The sequence below is a fragment of the Scatophagus argus genome, chromosome 6 (genome assembly GCF_020382885.2).
Source record: "Scatophagus argus isolate fScaArg1 chromosome 6, fScaArg1.pri, whole genome shotgun sequence".
NCBI classification, from domain to species: domain Eukaryota; kingdom Metazoa; phylum Chordata; class Actinopteri; family Scatophagidae; genus Scatophagus; species Scatophagus argus.
Window position 1 is genome coordinate 1,099,073 of NC_058498.1, and position 27,089 is coordinate 1,126,161.

A 27,089-nucleotide genomic window follows, 5' to 3' on the forward strand; every position below is an offset into this window, starting at 1 on the left:
TTTGATGTGAAATTCAAGCGAATAGAAGAGCAATAGAGTAAATGTAAACAGTCTAAATAATTGTTAGACTACATAATTCAATGGTCTAGTCCTCTTTTCCTCCCTCATGAGGACTTGTATATAGCTGTATATTGTACTGTGTTTACTGTAGTTGTAAATTGTTAATTTATTACCTCTATATTTTTTGTAACAGTTTTTGCACTCTTTTTCTGTTCTTGTGAGCTGCCACGACAAGTGAATTTCCCCACTGCAGGATCAATAAAGTTCATCTTAATTTATTCACACAGGTAAGGTAATTGTGAGTGTGTGTGCTGCATTATTCATGTGTGAGCAGCTGGATCATCTTCAAACACAAAGAGCGCCCTCCTGAAAAGCAGCACGTGGAGGAATTATTTATTAGAGTGTTACTCGACACTGAGTGCAGCAGACGGACAGAAACCTTCCTGCTGCTTACGAACTGCACACACTGAAACCGAACAGTCACAGGTTCAGTCTCTGACATCAGGGACCTGCCTGCTTCTAAAAGCAGACTTCTGTAGTCTGAAAGTTGATGTGCTTGGAGTTCACAGGAAGCAACAACTCCTTCTAACTCTGCTGTAGTCGACAGATTTAACGACACACCAGGCTGTCCCTTTAGTAATGAGTCCTGCATGTGGAGGAGGTGACTCTGCTGTCTCTTCTGTTTCCTCTGCTGACAGGGAAACATTGACAGAGAAAAGAAGTTCACTTTAAAGGTCTTCTAGCAGCACAAAGCCTTACAAACTTCTAACTCTTAGAACTCTTTGTCATCAGAAGACAGCTAGTTAGACCTTTAAAACGGAGCCTTATGAAGCTGGAAAGCTTTATTAAATCTTGGAGAGCCCTACCTTACCTTTGAAGTCATCTATGTTTTATTCTCATAAAGTAAATTAAACGAAAGAAATATAACTGAAGAATTAGCTGAAGAGCTCAAATATATTTAAAAAATCCAAACAAAGAGGCTCCAGTCCTGATCATCTTGTATATTCCTACTTGAAAAGGACTTAATCTGGCCCAAAGAGAAATGTCAGCAGACTCATATCAGCTCGGATCCAGAAATCTTAACCAGAACACAAAAATAGCATCTTTGTTGAATTTAAATAACATGAAACATACTACTACTAAAATATATCATAGATGATGTATGCTTGCCTTATTGGGAACACTTGTAATTTTGTAAAAGACTGGGACTTGTGGACTGCTGAGTCTTTGAAGGACATTTTCATGACTTTAGTCATGTCGGGACGACGTCCACACACCCGAGTGAAATCTGTGTCTGTTCTTCTGTGGCGGGACGTGTGGCCCGATCATAGACAGTCTTCGACCTCTTGAATATCAGGAAAGATGCTTTGTATAATCTCGGGTCTTTGTTGCTCCCCCGTCCAACCAGCCAATCTGCACCTGGAGCCGATTTTGAACGCCCACAATACTTTCTAACCGTCCAATCAGGGAGCGTCCAGTCGGACGCCATTTTGTCAGGTTTCAGCAGCGGTGCTCGGGGTATCCTGCTGGCCGCTGGCTGGAACCTGTTGCTCTGGAGTTCCGTGTTGTGCAATGGACGGGTGAGTTATCCCATCGTCTTACGTGTACACTCAAATTAATTTGATTTTCTTACTGTCTAACGTACACTGGAGAGAAGTAACCCGCGATATGTCGCCAGATGATGTTTTTCTCCAGAGAGCAGCCATTGTTCTTGTTGCTAACTCAGCTGTCGGTAAAGTTGTGTTTGTTAGTAACAGGAAGCTAAGCTAGCCGAGCTAGCTGTAACGTTAGCCTCGGGACGGGCCATTCTCTGCGGACACAGCTCCACACTTAACTCTTCTAACTCAACATGGCACTTAATTGTGGTCTCGCGTACCTACGAAGACGCTCTGCTTTAACATACAACCGTGTAATTAGGATCTGGTTTATAGATTAATTATGGGAAGGATCACCAAGCAGCGAACCCAACTTCCAGCCCAGCTTTGCGGCGTTCTCACGCCCACTGTGGTGTTTTGTGCCGGACACTCCATCCACTGAAAGTTGTGTTTAGTGGATGGAGTGTTGTGTTGCGTGTGTGTCGAGTTGACGAATACTCCAAATAGGTTGTTAAATGTGCAACAGCTTCGATGTTTTTGAGAACAACTTAAAGTGGCCAGCTTTCACAAGCTGTTCGGTTTTACTTGTTCGAAGAAGAACTTGAGCGACTGATCGGTGCTAAAATGTTCTTTAAAATGTAATTGACACCCCAAACCGGAATTTAGCTAAACTTGAATTATTGTCATCTGTAAAACTCTAGATTTTATTTAAAACGATTGTGTTACGTGCGTGTCGAAACAAAAAGTGGTTCCAGTTGATCAGTTAAACTGTAAGAGTCATGTTCTAATAGGTTTATTATTTTGAGAATTAGGAAGTACTTTAAGCTTACGTTTTTTAACGGAGTTCTGTTTAGTACCTCCCTTTGACGACAACAAACGGAAGTAACTTGTTGTTGATGTTGTTTATCTGTGCAGTTTAAATTCAGTACCGCATTTCAAGCTGAATATGTCTGAAATTGAGTTTTAATTCTGGAGTACAGCTTTCCAATAGTTTATTTCAACCCCGATAAGAGTGCAGGTCATTTGAAGACGGAACTGCTCCATTAAGCTGCCAATCAGTTGGTCCTGCAGCTGTTTAATGTTTCTGTTAACCGAAATTAAAACTGATAGGTAAAACCATATTATAGGACATATTTCTATTGACTCCAGTGTTTTTGATTATGTTTGTCGTTATTGACATGCAGGAATCAGTAAGTATATTTACAGTTCATTTTAACACACCCTTGAAAACAGTAAGTTTGTGTTCACTGTACTTTTTAACTGTTAAACATAATAAATGTCGTGCTTGCTGCAGTCAGGAGACTGAGAGGTGTTTGAGTTCCTGATGTGAATATTTGTGCTTTGTCAGGGCTCATTCAGGCCCTGAGGGGTCTCCTTCCTGCTGCTTTACTGTCTGTACAGTCACAGCAGCCTCAGCCCGACCAGCCGGTTTTTCATTTGTTTTATATGTTGCACTAGTGTCTAAGAGTGTCCAATTCTGTGCTTCATGGATTCATTTCATGTGTGACACGTTTGGACGTTTGTGGACATCACTTGTGTATTCTATTCTATTATTCTGTGGCTCTGTGTTTCCTACAAGTTTCCTGAAGAGTATTAATCAGAAAACACAGAGAGCACGTCCAGTTTGTACAGACTCGATTAATTGATTCAAAATTAATTCATAAAGAAGTTTAATGACTAATAGTAATTTAAATTGATAATAATAAGTTTAGAGTCTAAACAAACAAACTCTTGGTTTAGTAAACTTAAAAATGTGCTGAAATCTTCTCTGCTGTCACGCACAGTAAAGTGCCTTTGCAGTCAAGTCTTTCTGCTAATCGTTTGTCCTTTTATAAAAACTCTCCTGACTTATCACACTTTGCTGGGTTACTGTGACAGACGGGATGGCGTGTTACGGTTGTATGTCACAGTTTCTGTTCCACGTCTGGCGTCCGGAGGTTTTGGACTGTTGGCTGGACAAAAGAAGAACTTTGAAGATATCACTTTGATCTCTGGGAAACTGTGACAAGCTTTTATTTTTAAAACATTTTGTGGACTAAATTTGAAAATGCTCTGCACATTAACTGATAATGGGAATAATCGTTAGTTGCAGTCTCAGTGTGTGTCTGTGTTTGTGGTCCGCTCAGCTTCAGTCAGTCTCTTTACGTGTTTTAGTGTCTCCAAAAGGCGCTCATGTTTCTGGGTGCCGTCTGTGTAAAATTGTGAATAATGGCCGGAGAAGTTTTTCAGAGTCTGACGTGATGTCTTTACTCCCAGCTTCCTGTTTTGGAAAACAAAATCCTCACAGAGGAAGAGCAGGAGTGCGAGCAGTCGGCGATTACTTGATCATCGAAATAGTTGTTGCTCAGCTTTAAATCGAATAGCTAACGGATTGAGCTTTAGCAGCAGCATCAGCTCCCCGCATTCTCCATACAGCACAGAGCAGATCAGGTGTGAGCTGATCACAGATTTAACACATCGTTTCACGGGAACAATACAGTTAACCTGCATCGTCGAGCTGCTGCTATGACATGTTTTAACTCCAAACTTCACTTTGCTCTGAAGACGGTCTTTTACCTCTGACCAGGTCACATGACCTCCTTGTTTGAGACACGTATAGCAGGCTGTGTGAACGGTCGGGATCCAGACCGTTGACTTTTATTTGCCGTCACTGCAACAAAGCCAGGAATTGAAAAGACAAAACAGGCAATGAAATAAATGAAAATGGGTGGGTGATTGATACCCAAACGATGAAGTTAATGTTCTCGTACCGAAGTAAATGACCTGTCAGACTTCCTCTACCTTATTATGATTTTACTCCACCACGTGTGTTTTTATGCCTCGGCGCCAGCGATGTCTGAGGTCGGAGGTGATGTGTTTTTGTCCTTCAGGAATTCTGCCAGCCGTCCTCTCTGCAGGGAAAAGCCAACAACAATCTGATTGTGATTCAGTGTACACGGAGACAAGAGGCTTTCACAGGCTGTCTGAGAGAATCGGTGCGCTGCATGCAGCTCTACAATATAATACCTTTTTACCTGATTTAAGTGGTAAAAAACAGAAATCAGTACGTGGGAGTCAGTGCTGATGTTGTGGCCGGCCAGCATGTGCGAGATAGGCTGTATACTACACAGGGCTGTACTGAATAGTTGGTAGCGTTGCTGCTAACATTTGAGTTTGAAATCAACATTCAAATGCTGTGCAGCCTTTTCTGTTTTTTTTGCATGTGTGTTCTTTCTGGTGTTTCTGCACAGTTGCAGAGGTTAGACTATATTGAAAGTATCAGTATCATATTGTTTGAAGAGTTATGATTCCACTGGTGGTTCCGTGGGATTTGTGTCAGACTCCATGTGACTCTGCAAGGCGCTCACCTGTGATGTTAACTGGTAGTGCAGCAGCTAGCCAACAACAGCACACATTACATTTCTACCACCACATTAACAACAGATCTGTTCCAGCTGTTAGTCTTTGCAGCCCAGTCTGCAGAGAGAAGACGTTTGCCCCCCCCAGGTGAAGTCGATTCTCGAATACTGCGTGTCTGCAGCAGTTTGGAAGTAACACATGAGAACTGAGAAGTAGCAGTCTTTATTTACTGATCTGCACCATACGTTGACTACGAAACTCACCACTTCCTGCTTACTGTTTTCTTCCTACTCCGCTGCGTTCACGCCGCTCGCTCTCACTTGCTCAAGCACTCACATTACGAAGTACGCACTGCTCCACCTCTCTTACAGCGGATCACTTCACTCGTTAGGTAATAGAACATCATAAAATATGATGACAGACATTTGAAAGCCTTATTTAAAATAACCAAACCCCATTAGAAACTTCATATGATTTTAAAAAAGGTATTTGGTACAACCCTGATACCGCTCTAAATCTGCAGACAGGTGGCGTGAGAAATTAAAATGTTCATTATCGTCCACCTACACGGGGTCCTCTGTTGTCAATACAGTATCTGTCTTAATATTAGCAGTTATTATTGACTCGCTTAAAGGGAAAATTTTGCTGCACATTGCGACCTGTTAGAGCTGCTGTTTGATGTAGAAGTTCATTCCGAATATCAATGGAATATCAATACTGTGAAGAACCAGAAATGTCGGCTAATCGCCGCGGAGACACACAAGGTTTTAATTCCTGCGGTGGATGAATCGATAGTGACAGTTTTTGTTTTCCAGTCAGCTGTCTCCTCTCTGCTGGGTTTCTTCTTCCTCTGTCCGTCTCCTCAGGCAGCATCTCTTTAACCTCATTTTAACCTTTTATTTTGCTTGTTGTTTTGAGTTTCTCTCCCTGCTGCTTCTAACACGCTTTCTTTTCTTCACAGCAGTGTCCACCAAGATATAACAGTTGGTACTAAGGTAGGCACCTCTGCTTCCTCCTCCTCCTCCTCCTCCTCCGCCGGTTGGTTTGGTTTCTGCTGTGAACGTCTCTGAGGCCGTTTGCTTTTCATTTGTGTCTGACAGGACAAACATGCTGCCATCTGGGAACAATTCAGAGGTTTTCTCTGTGACTGGTGTCGAAGCTGCTCAGTGTTATAAACTCCAGCAGTAATTTAGAAACATTCCACAAGAAGACTGACGATAATCAGATTAGTCAACAACAACAACACACTTATTACATTGTTGCAGGACCAGAACGCCAACTTTACATCCTGTAGTCCAATCAGAACAAACCCTGTCTGCGTGCTTCATCGATCAGCTGCCAGGTTTCACAGAAACGTTTGCTTTCATTTCATTTCTTTGATAGTCAAGTTCCATCAAATCATCACAACCAGGAGATTTAATCAGCTGAGTGTGATTATTGATTAGCTGCCCATAACGTATTAAATGTGGATATTTTCTCTGGCAGTAAACTGAATAAAGCTAAGTTGTCTCCATGGTAACGAGAGATACTGCTGAAACGTACTTTTAAGGTATTTGTACGTTATTTGATTTATATTTTCTGCTACTTTATGCTCCCCTCCACTGCGATTTTTACTGCACCGCATTTATTTGATATCTTCAGTTACTTTTCAGATTCAAATCACTCAGTGTTGATAGGCTGTTACTCGTGACATGTGGCCAATCAGATCATTGTGGGCGGGACATTGAGTCAGGGCACAGAGAAGAAGAAGCTGCATCCGAGCCAAAGTGGAGCATTTTAAATTCACTGATTGTATGTGGAGGAACATTCGGGTGCTGATAACGGGGAACGTGCTGAGCGTCGGCTCAGATCTTCGCTTGGTGCAGTTCAGTTGTCCGTCACGACATCATGTGCTCGCACAACGTACACACAGCATATCACGATTCATTAAGACTGTTTTATTTTAAGGTCTGGCGGTGCGGGGGTCTTTCCTCTCCCCATCGCAGACCCTGAAGGTGCCCAGTTGGACCTGGTGAACGATGAGCTGCTGGAGTCTGCTGATGTCAGGCTGTGGTCAGCAGGGGACCTTTTACAAACTGCGTGTGTGATCTCCCAGCAGCCTTTGCTCACATTCCTCTGCTCTCTCCTCCGTAATCATGTTCGGTATGTAGCCAGCAGCAGAGCGGTAAATGCCGCCGCTGCCGCTGGTTTTAGGACAAAAACCAGAATCTGAGCCAAGACCACATGAAGGCAGAGAGAGGTGATCAGAGAGCAGGATGTGACGGGAGCAGCAGGAGGAGGAGGGGTCCTTTTGGTGATCACATCCACCCTGTTTCCTCCTCTGGCCTCAGGCGAGTCATTTGAAACCACCACTCATCTCGGCTCCCATTAAAGGGACAGTTCAGGCTTTTCTCATGTGCTCAGATTAGCAAATCAGCAGAGAAAATCAGCAGGTCTGAGGTCAGTGACAGCTGCTTGTTCTCCTCTACATTTATCAGTTAGAGAGTCTACAGACTGCGTACAGAGCACTCAGTCTGTAAACTCGAGCAGTGGGTTTAAGGGGCTCACGAACTGGTTTCTGTGCTTCCTCACCCAGACGTATCTCCTGTTGAAACAGGAAGTAATTAATTGTGACTCACAGGTGCAGCAGAATTCAGACACACTTCATGTTAGGAGTTTCTAATTTTGTAGTTAATATCGCTCTTGAGCTTTGGACCAACAGTTTAGAAAGAGTCTCACCACGAGCTTTGGCTCATGTCACACGATCTTCCTCAGAGAAACATTTGCTGTGAATGAACTTGGAAGCTTATCATGTGAGCCGAAATGGATGAGATGTCCTTCAGCTTTCCTAACTTTACTAAGTAGTTTCCTGCAAATGAGAAGCTGCAACTGTTTTAATCGCGATTCATTCACCTGTTTATTTGGTGAATGACTGATCCTTCAGTCTGAAATAAAATTTTAATTTGAAGATGTTCTCTCAGTGTTGTCCGACCAACAGTCCAGAAGCTAAAGACACTCAGTTTACTGTGAGAAACTGAACTCACAGAATAAATGTCTTTTATCAACTATTTGGTTTTTTTTTTAAGCTTTTGTTAGACATCTGATTGTAAAGAGATGACGGCAAACAAGGACAGATGACCAAGATCTTGGTCAGCTAGCAGCTAACAGGATGTTGCAGTTTGGTGCTTTGAACTCCGCAGTCATCAATAAAGTTACCAAGACAAATAACTGAGTATCTAAAGTATTTGACTAACTTTCTGTTCATGGCCGAATTGTTTGAGCTGTACTTGGTTGGAAGAGGAGAAAGAAGCAGAACGTGAGCCAGTAATGAGCAGTAATGACAGCAGACCCCTGTAATGATGTTAGCTGCGAGCTAAAACAAGATGTCTGACTGCGTGTGGATGTTCTGTTCTCCTCGTCGGTCTGAGGCAGGCGCTCCCTCAGCAGCTGACCAGCGTCAGGTTCACATCCACAGAGACGACTCGGGTTTCCGCTCTATTATTCATGTGAGGAGCAGTAAGATGACCTGAGCTCCTTTTGCCTTTGTGATGATACAATGAAACGTTATTTGTACAGCTCTTTTGTCAACAAACTTACTGCATTGTGTGCAGAAAAGCGGCAGACATCTGCTGTTATTTCTGTTTCGCATGGACTGATATTTTCTGTTCACCTGTTTGTCGTAACTCATTCAGTACTGAGAGGGCGAAGTCAGCAGGAGCCCAGAGCAGGCAAAGCGAACACTGGATCTAGAGAGAGACTTTGATGGCTTTGAGCAGCAGAGCAGCAGAGGATTTGAGTTGAGGGGTGTTCACTTGGCTGCAATCTGAAACCTCACCACTAGATGCCACTAAATCCTACACACTGGACCTTTGAGCACCTGCACGTCCTGCAGATGTTTCACCTTTAATGTGACTTATCAACAGCAACAGTGAAGCAGATCGTGTTTTCCTTCAGTGTTATTGGACTGATGAGTTAGTGCTGTGGAAAAGAACGCGAGCGCGTGACACAGTGTGGTTCAGGGTTTAGTGATGTTAGTGATGAGTTCAGTCCCTTCAGACAGGCAGCTGCACATCTCCTTTTCCAGCACCATCTCTCTGTCTATAGTCTCAGGCTGCATCCCGCCCACAACACTTTCCGATTGGTCACACCTCATGAAGAAGAGCCTGTCAACACTGACTTAACGGAAAAAACCCTGAAAAAGATCTGATTGATTTCCGACTGCAGTCTCTGAGCACCTCGACACAAACACGAATATGACTAATTCAGTTAATATGAATACAGGTTTTATCTATTCTTCAGTAATGGTACGTGTCCACCGGAGCGCGTTTCATTGGACGCTTGGTGTGCCACATTTCTCCTCACAACCACTGACAAGCAAATGACACACAACAGCCTGCACCCGATTGGACTCACCCAACATGGCCGCTCGTTTGGAAACTTTTACCTACGTTACGGAAATAGTTACAGGAGCTGCTGTTTCAAAGTTTTCAGGGGTTTCCAGAGGCGGCATATTGCGCTGGATGCCTTTGGTCAGCCTGAAATTAGCCAAGAGCTTAAGCTTACATCCAGCGTGATGCCCATCTCTCAAAACATAATACAGCAAAGAGCATGAAGGAGAAGCGTGGACATGGCGGCTCCTGTGGACACGTACCACAGCAGCAGCTCTCTTTACCCTGTGGATGAGCTCTGCTGCTCCTCTGTGTTGAATCTGTGTGAATCTGCTCTCAGTTGAGATGAGGCTCAGCCTGTTTGTCGACATCTGGTTTTCATTGAGCTCCACAGCACAGGAATTCCCCCCTGGCTGCCTGCTGGGATCGGCGGTTTGAGGGGGGGTCCACTGATCAGGCTGAAGCCGGTGTCAACCCGTCTGATGTTCACTGTTTTGCTCTTCTTATCGTGAAGCACATTCATCATGATTTGTCTGTTGTTGTATTTCTTTGAGATAATTCTGTGTTCAAGGTGCTGTTGGTGAAATGTGACTCTGTAGCGACCTCTGCTGGCAGCAACTTGAGCTGCGTGTGTTGTGTTTGAAAAATCACTTCATGTTTTCACTGTTGCCCCCACTGTTAGTTAACAGACTCAGCTCTTTAGAGACGTGACTGGAGCTCAAGCAGCAAGTCTGCTGATTGAGTAGTCGATGGACAAAAAAAAAATTCGTAAACTTGCAGGTTTCAGCCTCAAATGTGAAGAATCTCTGCTTTAGATTGTCTTATATGATAATAAATATATATAATAACTGATTTTTCTGTTTCAGAGAGGATCTGACGAGCTTTTCTCCAGCGTCTCTAACGGCCCGTATATCATGAGCACCACAGGTTAGATATTGTTTGGTATTTTAAAAATACTCCACATTTCTACGTGCATTACAGAAAAAAACAGCGTAATTCACAGCTTCTGTCCAGTTACAGGGCAGTCCAGAGCAGCCTCATACCCCAAGTCGTATCACATATCACTGGTTCATGTCATGGAGACTCTGGTTTCTGTGCTATGAACTCTTCTTCATCTACTGCTGTTTCCTGTCCTCTGTAGCCAATGGCAACGACAATAAGAAGTTCAAAGGTGACATAAGAGGTCCCGGGGTGCCGTCCAGGGTCATCCACATCCGCAAGCTTCCCAACGACATCACAGAGACTGAGGTGATCAGCCTCGGTCTGCCTTTCGGAGACGTCACCAACCTGCTGATGCTCAAAGCCAAGAACCAGGTGCAGAATATTGAATTTCCCTCAGGATCAATAAAGTATTTATCTATCTGTTTATCTATCTAGGACTTGTACTGGGGATATAGTGTTTTTACACTGTTGTACTGGTACTTCTACTGAAGTAAAGTGTCCTCTGTGTTTCACCAGGCCTTCTTAGAGATGAACTCCGAGGAAGCAGCTCAGAACATGGTGGGTTATTACTCCACAGTGATGCCCATCATCAGGCACCACCCAGTATTTGTCCAGTTTTCCAACCACAAGGAGCTCAAGACTGACAACTCCCCCAACCAGGAGGTACACCCAGTCATCACTGTTAGCACGAGTTAGCATCTATACAGCACCCAGTCACCACTGTTAGCATGAGTTAGCATCTGTACAGCACCCAGTCAACAATGTTAGCATGGATTAGTATCTGTACAACATCCAGTCACCACTGTTAGCGTATATTAGTGTCTGTACAGCACTCAGTCACCACTGTTAGCATGTGTTAGCATCTGTACATCATCCAGTCACCACTGTTAGCATGAGTTAGCATCTGTACAGCACCCAGTCACCACTGTTAGCATGAGTTAGCATCTGTACAGCACCCAGTCACCACTGTTAGCGTGAGTTAGCATCTGTACAGCACCCAGTCACCATTGTTAGTGTGAGTTAGCATCCAACTACTGTTAGTATCTGTACAGAACACTGCACAAATATGGATACATAGATGCCTCACTGGCTGCTGTGTTGTATGTTAACATCACCACCGATATGGGAAGGTCCAGACTGGCCTTTAAACGTAGGAACTGCAGTTTTTTTGCATCGCTGTGTCAGCATCTGTGCATTTCCCACTCACTGTCAACTTGTGTTCATCCTCATCCTGTCAGAGGGCCCAGGCAGCTCTTCGGGCCCTCAGTACGTCTCACGTGGACACTGCTGTGACGGCTCCGAGCTCTGTGCTGAGGGTTGTGGTGGAGAACCTGGTCTACCCTGTCTCACTGGACGCCCTCTGCCAGGTAACACGACACAGCGCTCCAGCATGAGACACGAAGAACTCAAAACATCAGTGGACGTTACTTTGAGTGCCGTTCAGTGTTTGTTGTCCACACTGGGTGGGTTCAGGTGCGGTACTGACTGGAGGTCTCTGGGGATTTAGCAGCATTTGAGTCACAGGTGTTAAATGAAAGAAAACAGATTTGAAGTGTTTAAAAAAACTATTTGGCTTTCAATTAAACGTGTACAGCAAGGAAACTGGAAACTGAAATCCAGCCCGTCAACTAGCCAACCCTCAGTAGGCTAGCTAATGTTAGCATAGCAAACCACAGTATGCTGTCACCCATCTCTGAAGAAATGGGTGACGAGGATCACACCGAGAATTTCATGGTTAATCTCCCATTTGCTCCTCAGATTTTCTCAAAGTTTGGCACCGTGCTGAGGATCATCGTCTTCACCAAAAACAGTCAGTTCCAGGCTCTGCTGCAGTACGCTGACGGAGCGTCTGCCCAGGCAGCTAAACTGGTGAGCATCGCACAAGACTCCGACACCTGAGAGAAAACGTGTTTTCAAACCAACACCTTCCACTTAGCGGTCGTGAGCTTCCTCTCAGGAACAGCTTGTGTTAATGCGCTGCCTGCTGTGTGTTTTCAGTCTCTGGACGGACAGAACATCTACAACGGCTGCTGCACTCTGAGGATCAGCTTCTCCAAACTGACCAGCCTCAACGTCAAATACAACAACGAAAAGAGCCGCGACTTCACCAGACCTGACCTGCCCTCCGGAGACAGCCAGCCCGCCATGGAGCACCCGGCCATGGCTACAGCCTTCAGTGAGACCCCCCCACGAGTCACGTCGCTCAAACCTCGTGAAGCAGACAGATTTTCAAGCTGTTATCTGAGAGTCAGCCAGTCACTTCCTGTTTCTTCCCTTTGGCAGGAAACCTTAGATCAGAATGTTTTTTTGATGCCTGAGTTCACAGTGTAGGATATTTATTCTTCATGGGATGCATGGGGCTCTTTTGTTGCACTCCAGAAAAGCAGCAGTTTTTATGTTGCATTTTAAAAAGGTTACTTTTTCACTACACTTTCGCTTTTTAACTTGACTTAAACTCAGGTGTTGTTTGTTCTCTGCAGCTCCAGGTATCATCTCCGCTGCTCCGTACGCAGGTGCGACTCACGCCTTCCCCCCGGCCTTCACCATCCAGCCTGCAGGTGAGCCTCACCTGCTCAGCTCCAGTCAGACAGATTCACCAGTTTGCACTGACAACACTGAACACACACTCTGTGTTTGACTCATATTTAACATATAAGGCTCACTGCAGCAGAGAAGACTGAGAAAGTTCCTCCACCAAGCAGATGATCCATTTGACAAAGAGTCACTCTGATGTCTTGTGTACAATTTATGTGAATCATAACGTAACAAGCTCATTATGAGATTAGTGCCTTGTGCACACATGCTGGAGGGGGTGGGGATCAGACCTCCGTGGTCTGGGTTGAGTCTGGACTGATGTTGTGCTGTCAGACGTCTCCTGCAGTTGTCAGATTGTTGTTCACTCGTCTCACCTCTCCCAGTGTCCCTCCCCTATCCAGGCCTGTCGGTCCCCGCCCTGCCCGGAGGCCTGGCCTCTCTGTCCCTCCCCGGGGCCACCAGGCTGGGATTCCCCCCCCTGCCTGCTGGAGTCTGTGTCCTGCTGATCAGCAACCTCAACCCCGAGGTGGGTCCTTCACTCTGAGCCTGTCCCTCTCATCGTCATCGTCATCATCACCATCATCCTGAAACATGTCAATCATCCAGCAGGACATCTGAAGGCCAATGCAGAGCTTTAAACTCAGCATTTAATTCATTCGATGATGTTTTATTTTAAACATCAAATTTTTGTCTCCACACAGGAGATGAGATGATAGCAGAGGCCTGTGAGGTCAGCAGTGGATGTAATGTTGCGTTCACATGGACTCGGACAGACGGGCGACACATTAAAAACAAACAGCCGGACAGCAAAGCGAAACACGATGTGTCATTCACAAAGACCTGAATCAAATATATTCCACAAAATTATTTCATCTCTTATTGCATGTTGCTAGAAAATGCATCTTTCTCTTTAAAGTCAGCATTTCCTGCTCTCATCTTCTGAAATGGCATCCGGTTTGCTGTCTGAATGTTTGAATAGATTGAAATGTGGACCTGGTTGCCCTGTCCAGCTGTGGGTTCAGAGAGGAAAGACAAACTAAATCTTATGATGTCAGACTGTCTTTATGAACCTCTTACATCATCAGCATTACAACCAATCAGAGAGCTTGGAGCTCATTAAGACAGGCAGGCATAAACATTCACAGTTCTTCAGATCTGAACTCCAAACAAAGTTTGTCCTCTGTATCCCATCAGAACAGTTTCCTGTTCGGCCCAGTCAGGCAGTTTGATTGGCTGTTTGAGTCTCTAATGTTTGTAATGTCTTGACATTGAATCCTGTTGTCATGAGACCACACACACACACACACACACACACACACACACACACACACATACACATACACATACACACACACATGCCTGTTCAAATGCACACACCTGTCCAGTCATGTGTGAACATGTTATCTGACCCCATCCTCTGCAAAGGTAATTAACCTCCTGATTGACCCCTCACCTGTCTTTTTTTCCCTTTTTAATTTGTTGCCATGGAAACGCCTCGGACCCTCCACCTGTCCTGCCCTCCCACCTTTACCTGTCCTGTCCCTCCGCTGCCTTCTCTACTGTCTTTAAAGAGAGTTACGCCCCACTGCCTCTTTATTCTCTTCGGTATGTTGTCACTAGCTTCTTATTTTGAATTATCTGTACCACCTGGTTGTTCTGATTTTAAGTTTCTGTTTGTTTGTTTGTTTGTTTTTTTCCTCTTTTTCATTTGTTTTTTAATGAAAAAAATGAGTGTCTGCTGGTTTTGCCAGATTTTGCGTGTTGATTTGAGTTTATTCACAATATTTGCAGCTTTTGCTTTCAGATGTCAGCTCAGGTGTGCTGAGCGCAGGTGAACGGACCACAACTCAGAAACCACACGCAGAAAGAAAGAGACTTCAGTATCCGATCATGAAAAGAGAAAATCCCTGCTGCTTGACAGAAGGCAGCTGATGTTTTTAGTTTCTGTCTGATTATTTTGTTCTGGAAAGCTGAATGTTTGAGACGGTTAAAGTCTAAAATGGTCACAGAGCTCGTAGTGATTGTTTTAAAGTGCTTATTTTTCACAGTGAAATGAAATGAAGAATTTTGAGCCGCCTGAACATCTTTAAAGGTTCAGTTCACTGAATTCACAAAGGCTGGCCTGATGTTTGCTCCGTCTCGGACACAGCGAGGGCGTTTGAAACATTCACGCTTTTCAACATGTTTTAGTGGCTACCAAACTCAGCTCATTGCAGGTTGGCAGCATTAATCTTACAAACATTAAATCTGTTCCACATAGAAGCGCGACAGGGTGAGACGGTGGACAGAGATGCTGCTGTCACACTTCATCTGCGGTCAATTCCTTTTCGCTGTGAGACTCAGGGAAGCGTTTTGGTTGGCTGAGGCGCCTTACATGATCCTGACCTCTTGATAACCAGAAGCAGATCTCGTTACTCCTGTGATGAGGAGTCTAATATTTTTCTCTTTCGTGAATGCAACGTGCTCCTGTAGTTTCCCACTGTGGAGGCAACAAAAGCTTACTGATCTCGACTGAAATTTATTTAGGCTGAATCTGATGGCAGCAGTTCTCATTTGGTTTTGCGCTGAGCTCCATTCACCTCCACAGTGTCTGGCTGAAGAAGCATTTTCCCGTTGATGGTTAGATGAGAGTTTCTCTCTCAGTCCAAGCTGCATTTATTGTGTCTCATGTTATTTCAGAGTTTTTGAGTTTGCATGCCGGGTTTCTTTTAGTTTGCATGTCGTCAGTGCTGAATCAGCTGCTCTTTTTGTTTTTTTTTCAGTCAACATTCCCATAATTCATAGCTCCTACATGGTGTTAATCTGCCATTTTAATTTCCTCTGCCCGTTACCCTGAATTTCCTCACTGCATTTCCTGTGTGTAACATTCAGAAACTCCTGCCTTCTAAATTAAATTCACCAATTTGTTGGCCACTTTCCAATGGCGGCGGCTCATTGCTGCTCCTCCCTTCACCTCCGGGGTTTTACATCTCAGCTCAGATTTTTCTTTGTTATGACATCAAAGTGAGCCCCCATTTCTCTGTAAAATCTCCTCCAGATAATTTGAGCATCAGGTTAAGGGTCAGTGGTTTGGCAGGCTGCAGTCAGTTACAGTTTTCTGTAGGAGTAGCTTCATGTCCTCATCATCTTGTTTACAGCCTCCCGTGTAAGGGAATTTAACCTTTTATTTATTTCTGGCTGTGTGTTAAGGTGTTTACGGTGACGTGATGAGAGTGAAGATTCTCTTCAACAAGAAGGAGAACGCTCTGGTTCAGATGTCTGACAGCACACAGGCTCAGCTAGGTAACCAGCCGCACATGCTCAGTGGGCTCCTGTGGTCTGCAGCCGCACTGCTGCTGCTTGATTCTGTTTGGAAATGTTCTTTTCTCTGAGGCGTCTGTTGACAGCATACAATACTGATATAGCACTCAGCAGTATTTCCCTATACAGACGCTGGTAAAAGTACACTATATAGACAAAAGTATCCAGACACCTCATGGAGCTGTCTCTCAGGGTTTGGGCTCGGCCCCTGACTTCCAGTGAAGGGAAATCTTAATGCTTCAGCATACCAAGACATTTTGGACAATGCTATGCTTCCAACTTTGTGGCAACAGTTTGTTGAAGGCCCTTTTCTATTCCAGCATGACTGTGCCCCAGTGCACAAAGCAAAGCTCCATAAAGACATGGTTGGATGAGTTTGGTGTGGAAGAACTTGACTGGCCCACACAGAGCCCTGACCTCAACCCCATCCAACACCTTTGGGATGAACTGGAACGGAGATTGTGAGCCAGGCCTTTTGGTCCAACATCAGTGTGTGACCTCACAAATGCTCTACTGCATGAATGGGCACAAATTCCCACAGAAACACTCCAACATGTTGTGGAAAGCCTTCACAGAAGAGTGGAAGCTGTTAGAGCTGACTTTAATGAGACGTCATTAAAGTCCCTGTTGGTGTGATGGGCAGCCGTCCCAATACTTTTGTCTATATAGCGTATGTGTTAGTTACAATTTCATAGTTTGGATTTGTGTTAACATTTTCATCTGCATGTAATCTTGACTCTTGGAAGTGCAGTGTAGTGGTCAGTCAGAAACTTGAGTGGTGTTCTTCACCTGGTTGGTTTGCAGCCATGAGCCACCTCAGTGGCCAGAAGCTGCATGGGAAGCCTCTGCGCATCACGCTGTCCAAACACACCAGCGTCCAGCTGCCCCGGGAAGGCCACGAGGACCAGGGCTTGACCAAAGACTACAGCAACTCCCCCCTGCACCGCTTCAAGAAGCCCGGCTCCAAAAACTACTCCAACATCTTCCCACCTTCTGCCACACTACACCTGTCCAACATCCCGTAAGTCCTCGAACGGCAGGTGCACATTGACCGCCCGGCCTGCAGACCACCTGAGGAACCCTGCATACACGTTAACCGCGTGTGGGTAATGTGACCTTGTCATTCTGCTTTTCTGTTTGTAGCCCCTCTGTGGTTGAAGACGACCTCAGGATGTTGTTTTCCAGCTCAGGAGCTGTGGTCAAGGCCTTCAAGTTTTTCCAGTGAGTCACCTCGTGCTGTTTGTGCTCTCAGAGTCCCGTCGATGCGTGTCTTGTCCACTGCCCCGCCTGGTGCTGAAGACCTCGTCCCTGCACTCAGAGCTAAACCTTTTGTCCTGCCGTCAAGCCTCTCTGTAGCCTTGGTCCTGGTCCTGAGCTTCCTGTCCCGTGTTAGCTGTGCTCTGAAACTTTTCCTCATAGGCCTCACTCTTATAGATCTCTTGTGTTTGTCCTGAAGTGTTCGTCCTAGCCCTGTAACCCCATGTCCATTTCCCTTCCTGAAACTTTCATTCATGGCTGACCCTCTTATGGTGACCTTAGGGACTTCCTGTGTAGAGTCTGACAGCCTCCTGTTGGTTTCTCCTTCAGGAAGGACCACAAGATGGCCCTGATCCAGATGGGCTCGGTGGAGGAGGCCATCGAGTGCCTCATCCAGTTCCACAACCACGACCTGGGAGAGAACCACCACCTGCGGGTCTCCTTCTCCAAGTCCTCCATCTGAGCCTCAGACTTCACCATCTGAACCCGACTCGATGGTGTCCACTACACTCCGATCATTCCACCGCATGCCTGCAGAAACCATCGCGAAGTCTGGTGTAACGTTAAATTATTTTTTATAGAAGTTGTTTTGTGGTCCTTAGCCTGCACGGAGGATTAGATCAGAGAAAACTGGAGCAAGTCTGAATCCTGCGTTTAATCTCAGAAGTCCGGGAATAAAGTCAGTATTCTGAGAGTGTCAGCATTGTTGGAATAAGCCGGAATTGTCAGATTATTGTCGGGATTCGCACTGCAGTCGTGTTCTTGTGTTTGTGTCCGCATGATTTGAAGTCGATACCTTTTAGCCTCTCTTGCCTTTTCACTTCAGTCCCAGAATTAAGGCACTGAAGTCAGCCTTCTAAATTTGTCCTCTGGAGCTTCGGACTTTAGCAACTGAAAATGTGTTCTTTAATCTGAGACTCCCGGACGTTTTCCTGTGCTCAGAATCCTTGTGTCTTTAAATGATCAGCTCTGACCAGGTGTGCTGTGAGCCCGGGCCTCGACGAGAGGGGCTCGCCGTCAGACCGTGACCCTGTGCCTTAGTCCTCACATCTCTGCAAAGAGCAGGTTTACAGCTGATGAAAGGTTTACTGTCGCTGAGATGTTTGACAGATGTATCTGTATTCTCTGTGTGTTTTATTGGTGTTGTTTTCCAGTCCTTTGTTAGTGTTTTGTACTGCTGGTTACTGTAGCGTCGAACATGTGAACTGATCCTGTTTTAGCGGGTTTGCTGGGTCTTTGCTCTTAGATGAAATTTTCGTTATTTCTGTTCCTTTTTGATTTCTTTATTTCCATGTATGCAATCACATTTTATTCAAATCAAATATCGTAGCAATATTTTAATCATTCCTGAACTTCTGTTTGCTGGGTCTGCGGGCGTCTCGGCGAGCTCGGCGGCTCTTCCTGCCGCTGCGCTGCCTTTTACGCTCCGCAGACGGAGGTTGTTTAGTTTCGTCGATGTTCTGTTGGACTTGTGAATCATGATGTTGCTCGCCTTGCTTCTCTGAACGGTTTTATTTATAAGTTTGTGATCCACTACAGCTGAAACCAAAAACGGCCTTCAAGATGCAAACAAATCCGCCTGCCTCAGGTTTTCTGGTTTTAAGGACTAAACTAAGATAAGCATACGGTGAACTGGTTCAGGCTTTGTTGGTGTTTTCCTGTGGGAATGTTTTTATTCATTTCTCGACCACTTCGCTGGATTCAGCCCACCGGTGCGACTCGGTCTATTGCAAAACCAGATGTAACGTGGAGTGCCTTGAACGCAGCGCTGAGTCGTACATCAGGTATTAATTCCTCTTAACTCTGAGATGAAAGTTTGACGGAGAAGAAGCCCCGCAGGCGTCAGAAATGTCATGAAACCAGAAGATGCTGGTTTGGTTTATCTGTGTGTCTTAATATCATTACAGCGACATTCCAGCTGCTCAGACGTCCACCTGAACCTCGGAGTGGCTGCAGGTCATTACAGGTGTGGTGCATTCATGACTCCTGGGACAAACAACTGCTGTTTCCCAGTTCAGGCTCTTCCTCCTTCATTTCCAGGCTATACAGAAGTCCTGACTCAGTCCAGGGGTTCAGACGTTTGCCGCCTTCTGCCTGAACTCGATTCAGCACTCTTTAGAGACACCTGCTTCAGTCTGAACACACCTGAGTGATCTCTGTCACAGCTGTCACGGTGAGAACAGGTGTGTTCTGCCACGTGTCTTTATCAGATGAAGTGGACCAATGAATAAACTCCTGCGGGAGGTAAATAATAGTTTTGTTTCTGATCCTCACAGAAGTTCCTTTAAGTTCAGTAGCTACATCAGACACAGTGTTTTTTCCCAGGTGACCTGAATGCATCACAGCCCCTTGGTGTCAGGTGAGATGGGCGAGGCAGGACTGGGACCAGTGAGTCTGTAACAGGTGGAGGGAGGGTGGGGGAGGTGTTCAACTGTACATACGTGTTTTATATCACAGTTAGGTGTCTGAGAGCTGATTGTTGGTTTTATATCTGATGAAACGTGTATATTTTGATTCAAGTGTGCGACCGGTTCTGAGCCTTACTGTGTCACAAAGGAAAAAAAAACAGATTAAATCACTTTTTATCAAAAGCTCTGAAGACTCGAGTCGTTTGTCCGAATCCTCTCGACACGAGAGCTGAAAGGCAGCTCGATGAGCTGTCGTCTCACCCTGCTACGAGTACTACCATTAGTACTACTACAGCGTACACGCAGTGCGGCTCCTCGGACGGCCGTTTCCTGACAAACTGCTGTTTATCTGATGAATTTATATCAAACATCAAGTCGACTTTTAATTCTGAGTTGAGTCAAAGTCGCAAACTGTTGATGTGTTGGACGATCAGGACCAGCAGGAGGCAGCAAACCCCCACCAGTACAGACTCGCACACACACACACACACACACACACACATATTTTTAGATTCAGGTTTATTTTGGTCTTTATAAATATGAAATTTGTGTGTTAATGTGATTTCTGATATGAAGAGGGAGATTTAAGCCTGCAGCCTGATTACCACTTCTGTGATCTTTTCTTCATCATGTTCTTCATGCTGCGTCATGTTTCAGGCCCTGATGTTGTTAATGCTGCGTCATGTTTCAGGTCCTGATGTTGTTAATGCTGCGTCATGTTTCAGGTCTTGATGTTCTTCATGCTGCGTCATGTTTCAGGCCCTGATGTTGTTAATGCTGCGTCATGTTTCAGGTCCTGATGTTCTTCATGCTGCGTCATGTTTCAGGCCCTGATGTTGTTAATGCTGCGTCATGTTTCAGGCCTTGATGTTGTTAATGCTGCGTCATGTTTGAGGTCCTGATGTGGTCATTGTGGCTGTGTTAAACTGCCTTCTGGATTCAGAGGGCCAAAGTAAAACCGGGGTGAGTTCTGTGTAACAGTGGGAGAGCAGTGGAGACAATAAAACACAAGAAGAAGAAAAGAGGAAGCCGGAAGGAGGGGAGCAGCAGAGATAATGAAACAGAAGACGAGAAGTGAAGCGTTGAGTTTAATATTCCGTCCTGTGGAAACGACAATAGAAGATCTGAGGCTTTTACAGACTGGAGGAGGAAGTTCATATCCGTGTCTTCTTAGTCCCAGCCCGACCCCCCTCCCCCACTCTGGACCGGTGACACGCAGCCGAACAAAGAGGGATTGTGGGAAAAAAAAAACTCCGGCATGCCAGCTTGGTCTCACACTGTCAAACTGAAATCGTTCCAGTCCGAGCTGAAAAGTTTTAGCATAATCCTCCAAAATACCCTCAAACCCCCCAGCACACACACACACACACACACACACACACACGGATGTGTGTTTGATTAGTGGACAGAAACACCAACATTCTGTGCAGCAGTGATCAGGAACGTTTTCACCATCTGATTTCACTGCAGAACTTTGCTTTAAAGCCAGATGGTAGGAAGTACTGCCTCTCCACACACCTGGAGAACACCTGTCCACCTCCCCACGAGGGAAATGTGTGCTCACCTGATGCACAGCACCTGGCAGCCTGCAGGAAAGCCTCTCATTCTGACTTCAACTCGCTTTATTTGATAAAGGAGTGAAATCGGAAATCACTTCCTCTGATCTTTCCAAACTCCAAAGTTCTGTCAGGATGAAAGCAGTCGAGGCTCCGCTGGGCTCAGTTTTGCGGATTAACGATTTCAGCCTCGCCGTTCGGGATGTTGCACCTGACAGGTTTGCTCCGAGCTCAGACACCTGACAGGTGAAATGTTCCCCGTGAGATCAGTCGCCACAGTACAACAGAGGAGAGACAAATTCAGTCAGCTAACACAAATACGACGGACAACACAGCAATCAACCAATCGCGGAGCTTCATTTTCTGCATGGTTCTTCTGACGGTTACCGTCAGTAGAAACCTGAGGAAACGTCACACTGACTGATCGTGGATCAGTTTGGGGTGAAGCAGCAGCTGAGGCTCATAGGAGAACAAAGTCTGAACCAAAGTGTGAAGAATTCAAACTAAAAGAATGCAAACCTGCAGGATGGTGACGACCAGGAGAGTCTGTAGGCTGCAGCTTCAGGTGTCCTTCCTCCTCCTTCTCCTCCTCCTCTTCCTCCTACTTCTCCTCCTGGTGGCTGGTGTGTCCCTCAGACTCTAAACGCGTCACTGCGATCACATTTCATAAACATTCTGAACTTTTGTTTGTTCATTTAGGAGATCAAATCAATGAAACTTCAGGAGTTTCTTGTTTTTCTTTTCAGGCAGTTTTATATTTTTGTGGTGAAAGTTTATTTGTGTGTAATTTACATGATATGAGAGGAATGTCAGGTGTCAACTGTTTATTCTGCCGCTGGACTAAGTCATATTAACGTTAGATTAACGTCAGACAAACGTTAGATGAGTTTCCGTGAGCTCTGATCCTGTCCTCTCTGGTTTAATCAGAGCCTGCAGTGATGCGTTCAGGTACGAGCACCTGTTGGATCCCCACAGTGTCTCTGAAGAGGAGCCTCTGGTGTCGCTGCAGGATGTGATTAAAAGTGGACGAGGAGGAGGAGGAGCATGGCGGCTCTTCCTCCCGATGCCGCCTGCAGCCACAATGCTGTCACTTCCTCTTCTGGTCAGGAATTGAACTGGAGGCAGAGACAGGAAGCCATTTCTGCTGGATCATATTCTCAGAGTCTGAAAAGTGTCCACCTGCCTGGACCAGACCCAACTGGTCCACAGCTCTGCAGGGTGATGACATCATGAACTCGAGCCCTGCCCTGATTGGCTGACAGGTGACCCATCCTGTCCTGATATGTTCAGTCTTCTGTGACGCACTTTGACGTTTTCAGTTTCAGGTTCTACTTCATGATCCGATGAACTCAGATTTGTTTGTGTTTGTGACTTAATGAGATCTGATGAAGGACTCTTTCTAACTGGACGACCTGTCAGCTGCCATGTGATGACATCATGGAGGGTGAACGTTTAACGTCACGTAAAAATCGAAGACGATCATCCTTCACTTTGTGCTCAGACTTCAAGAGAGATGCAGAAGAAAAGGAGCAGGAAAAAGAATAAAACGACATCGTTCACTCTTCTCTGTCATCTCACCTTTGAGCCAATGACGTGACTCTTTACTCGATGACCTCAGCAGTCGTGTCATAAAGTCCTGATCCTGGATGTTGAAGTGCTTTATGCTGGTGTACTTCAGACCTGTAGTCGAGTATTTTTCTGTTGTCTCGCTGCTCGAGTTCCTTCAGTCTGATGTGAGTTCTTGTCCTCCTCTGAGGTGATTTTTTCGGGTAGTTTGGGAGGCAGCGGGGGACATATTGGCTGAGCTCACCAAGGTGTGCTAATGCCTGGTGGGCAACTACTTTAAATGCTAATTCTCCGCAGCCTCCATCCTGCACCCAAAAATATCAGCCGTCCCGCTAACTACCTCTGAGCCAATCTCTTCCTCCACATTTCCTCCACCTCCGCCGCTCGGCTGCTCCCCGCCGAGTGGCCGCCGCAAACAAACACAACATGGCTGTCAAACAGCTAATCCGCCCGCCGCAACGCCGTGTTTGTCTCGTGTGCAACGGCTGCTCGATGAGCAGTCACGCGTGTTTGACGTGTTTGAGGGGGAGAAGGAGAGGAAAACAGTGTTTAGGCGGGAAGCGGAGGAAGAGGAGAGTCTCAGCGTGCAGCTAATGGCCGTCCGGCTGACAGGTCCATCATGGATTTAACCGGCCGCCTCGGCTGCTTTGCATCCGTCTGACAGCTTCAGTGCTTCTGCCTAAAAGGCAGATTATGCAAACGTTCGGTTCACCGGCCTCCATCACCACCATCAGCGACCCCCCCCGGGCCGCTCCGTCCTGGTGTCTCTGTGATTGGAGGCCGTCCTGCAGGAAGCCGGCAGGTAATTTTGTCCACGTGTGATGAAACGTGAATAATTGTCCATTTTCAGAAGCAAAACTCGTCCTCTGGGTGGTAATTAACCCCTTAATTCTCTCTGAAATGATGCTGACTGGTTGCATTTGTAGAAAACACCTAAAACACACACACACACACACACACACACACACACACACTCGGGTCAATTAAAGGTGGACAAATCAGCAGACAGGCCATTAATTCGTCTGTCTGTCTGATTGGGAGGTCGAACCCCTGCAGGGACGCTTCGTCTCCTTCAACAAGGACAAACACCAAAAGGAGACACAGCAGGGTTCCTCTGAGATCTCAGGTTCTGTGTGGAACCAAAGAAACTTCCAGTCTGTTTCACATAAAAGCTGGAGGACAAAGAGCTTTGAACTCCTCCTGATTTGGACAGACTCACGTCTGGAAGAGGTCCAGCTGGCGTCAGGGACGTGTCTGTGGCTTGAACTCTCTTCTTCTGAGGTCGTCGTCCTGGTTTTATTTCTCCTTCCTGACATTTTGCTCATCGTTTTATTCGTTAAAGTTGTTACCGAGGAGGGAAAATAAACTAACGACTTTGCTAGCATTCAGCAACACGTTAGCACACCTGGCTAACAGGTCCACAGGTTATCAACATGGACTTGATGGCCTCCTGACTGTTCAGCAGTTTGCTCTCTGACGGTGACACACAGCGAACGAGCTTCAGGAGTTTCCTCCATTTTGGTCTCTGCTGCTCTCCGTCCACTCAGACGTCAGCTCCATCAGGACGGTTTCTGATTGGTCTTCGGTGTGTGTCAAAGCTCAATACAGTGGAAGTCGTCACATGGCCCTGACTTTGCTCTTCATCGTCATCAGCAGTGGAGTCTTGCGATTGGTTGGCTCTCTCCAGGTGAAAGCATCTTTCGTCAGGTGGACGTGGACGAGCTCTGATTGGTCGACCTCCAATGCGTAATTACAGAAAGACCATCTTGTAAACACGTTTACATCAACATCCGAATCCCCAACTTGTTTTCTTTATGACTCTAATCAGACCACCGTGTTGGTCATTAAAGCCAGCCAGTCTCCACAGAAACTGATCCAAACTGCTGACACACACACACACACACACACCTGAGCAGCGTGTCATCCAGCAGACTCCTCATGACTTCCTGTCTGTGATTTACTTCAATCCAGACTCGTTCAGTTTGAACGGCTCAGCGTGGAGTCAAACAGCTTCGCCGTCGCCCTGAGCGTGATCAGGCGGGACTACGTCCTGGCCGTCGCCCTGACTGTGATCAGGCGGGACTACGTCCTGGCCGTCGCCCTGACTGTGATCAGGCGGGACTACGTCCTGAGAGCTCGATGTTCTCCTTTTACCAAAACGCTCACCAGGGCTTCAGTATTTTGTTTCCTGGACGTCAGCCTCTCTGAAGAGAAGCAGCTCACAGCCTCCTGCAGCCACAGGCTCAGGGATGGTCTGAAGGAGGGCAGGCGCTCCCCTGACCTGGACCAGTTCTCGGTGGATTTCCCTCACCCACCAGCCGGGCCACAGTCGGTGTAAGACGTTCCCACAGCGACTGCACCCTCTGGCTGGTCGTCCACCTTCTGCGTCTGCGTCAAACATCACAGCATCAGAGCAGATTTTATTCAGTCTGCATCAGCCAGTTGTGCTGCAGCTGTTTCAGTCGTCTGTTAACTTCCTTCACGTTTGGTTGTTCACTGACACACACACGTTTGTCCCTGTGATGCTGATGACGACCAGCAGGGGGCAGAGTTCAACAGACCAGCACTCGGTTGGGACTCAGATCTGATTTATGGTCTTCACGAGTCAAGAATCAAAACAGGATTACAGAATTACATCAGAATGTTCTGTTAACACAACAAAATCATCTTCAACTGGAGATTAACTCCGTGAATGCAATCCAATACGCAGTAAAGTAGAAAAATACACAAAAATCAGTTGACAATGAAAAGTAATTCACGTGAGGCTTTACAGGTGAGAATTCATCCCTCAGCTATGACTGACAGGTAAGAAGATTACAGCTGTGGTTTTATGTGCTTCAATGAGTTTAATAACTTCACGATGCTCCTTCAACACTCAGTCTGCCTGTACAGACGCCCGGCGGGACACAAACGCCCACGTGGCTTTTACTCCAAAGGCCGCAGTGTGAAGGGACACGTTTGCCGGTCCCAGTGTTGAACAACCAGTATCCACTTGGACGTGTGTGAGAAGTGAACCGTCCTCTGTCAGTAGTCTGGGACAAGCTGATCTCAGAACAGCTCGTGTTAATGTTAGCTGCTGTCCTCTGCAGGCTGACCCCATCAGGCCCCTGAGGATTCTGGGAGAAATCTGTCCTCTGTGCTGGGACCTGGACCCGGAGCCAGACGTCCCAGAAGTTTGGACTTGGGGAATGAGCCAGTCGGGGAGCTCGTCCGATGACCAGCAGATCAGCCAGGCTGCACTCGTGCTGATGCTGAGGCCTTCTTGTCATCTGATCCTGCATCAGCCGCTGGAGGCCGTCATTGCGTTCGTCCCTGTGAAAACACCCGCCGGGCCGTCCGGGCTGATGCTACCCGCTCCTCGTGTTCTCCGGCCTCAGCTGTAATGAGAACAGACTGATGTAATGTGGTGAGTCTCTCTCTCTCTCCCTCGGCCTACATGGTCAGTGGTTGTCGAACGCCCGGCGGTCTCTGCATTTATTCATGGGACCCTCTGAAAGTTTAATAGCGCAGCTCCATTAATCTGTGGGCCTGTTTTAAAAGCAAGAATTAAAGATTCATCTCTCCCTCACCCCTCCTCACCCCTCCGTCTCCCCCTCTCCTCCAAAGCTGACACACTGAAATATTTATGAGTGCTGAATCACTGGATGAGGAGCTTCACTGCTGCTGGAGGACAGAAGTACTGTATGAAGACTACTGTAAGTCCCTCAGTGTCGCCACCACAGTCTGAATCACTTCCACTGGGCCTCCCGAGCCCCCCCACCCTGGGTGCAGCTTCTGAGCCCCCTCCCCACTCCCGGTGCAGCTTCTGAGCCCCCCCCCCCACCCTGGGTGCAGCTTCTGAGCCCCCTCCCCACTCCCGGTGCAGCTTCTGAGCCCCCTCCCCACCCCGGGTGCAGCTTCTGAGCCCCCTCCAACCACCCCAGCTTCTGCTCAATGGGCAGGCAAACACTAAAACAAGTAAGAGTGAAGAAGGACAAAACGTCGATGTGAGCTGTGGTGGAGCAGGAAACAGCAGTAAATGTACCTCAAACTGATACTTGAGTAGAAGTACTCAGTTACTTTCTGGCTGTTTTGTATTCCCCAGTTTAATGTAGAAGACCTGAACTCAGCTGTCCACACACTTTTGGCCGTGAAGGCGACATCTGATTGGAGAGAGAGACGGGGGGGGGCACCGTGAGTCAGAAGCTCCGCCCCCGGGGACGCACCGGGAGCAGCAGTCAGGAC

General features: G+C 46.4%; 1 protein-coding gene across 4 annotated transcripts; it reads left to right on the forward strand.

Moving 5' to 3' along the window:
- Positions 1 to 1,470: 1,470 nt before the first annotated feature.
- ptbp1b (polypyrimidine tract binding protein 1b) lies at positions 1,471 to 19,926 on the forward strand. 4 transcript variants are annotated; one of them, XR_006843583.1, is made up of 16 exons: positions 1,471 to 1,580; positions 5,896 to 5,929; positions 10,168 to 10,228; positions 10,443 to 10,615; positions 10,760 to 10,906; positions 11,482 to 11,610; positions 12,002 to 12,112; positions 12,242 to 12,419; positions 12,724 to 12,801; positions 13,162 to 13,304; positions 14,350 to 14,383; positions 15,968 to 16,060; positions 16,883 to 17,099; positions 17,222 to 17,299; positions 17,666 to 19,119; positions 19,243 to 19,926. XR_006843583.1 is itself a non-coding variant. In XM_046391571.1 (15 exons), the coding sequence occupies exons 1-15, from the start codon at positions 1,573 to 1,575 to the stop codon at positions 17,796 to 17,798; spliced, it is 1,617 nt and encodes a 538-aa protein (XP_046247527.1). In that variant the 5' UTR covers positions 1,471 to 1,572; the 3' UTR covers positions 17,799 to 19,926. The 4 variants fall into 4 exon arrangements, 3 of the variants coding, with proteins under 3 accessions (XP_046247527.1, XP_046247530.1, XP_046247529.1); XM_046391571.1 differs by having other exon boundaries at positions 17,666 to 19,926; XM_046391574.1 differs by having other exon boundaries at positions 13,180 to 13,304; positions 17,666 to 19,926.
- Positions 19,927 to 27,089: the final 7,163 nt, after the last annotated feature.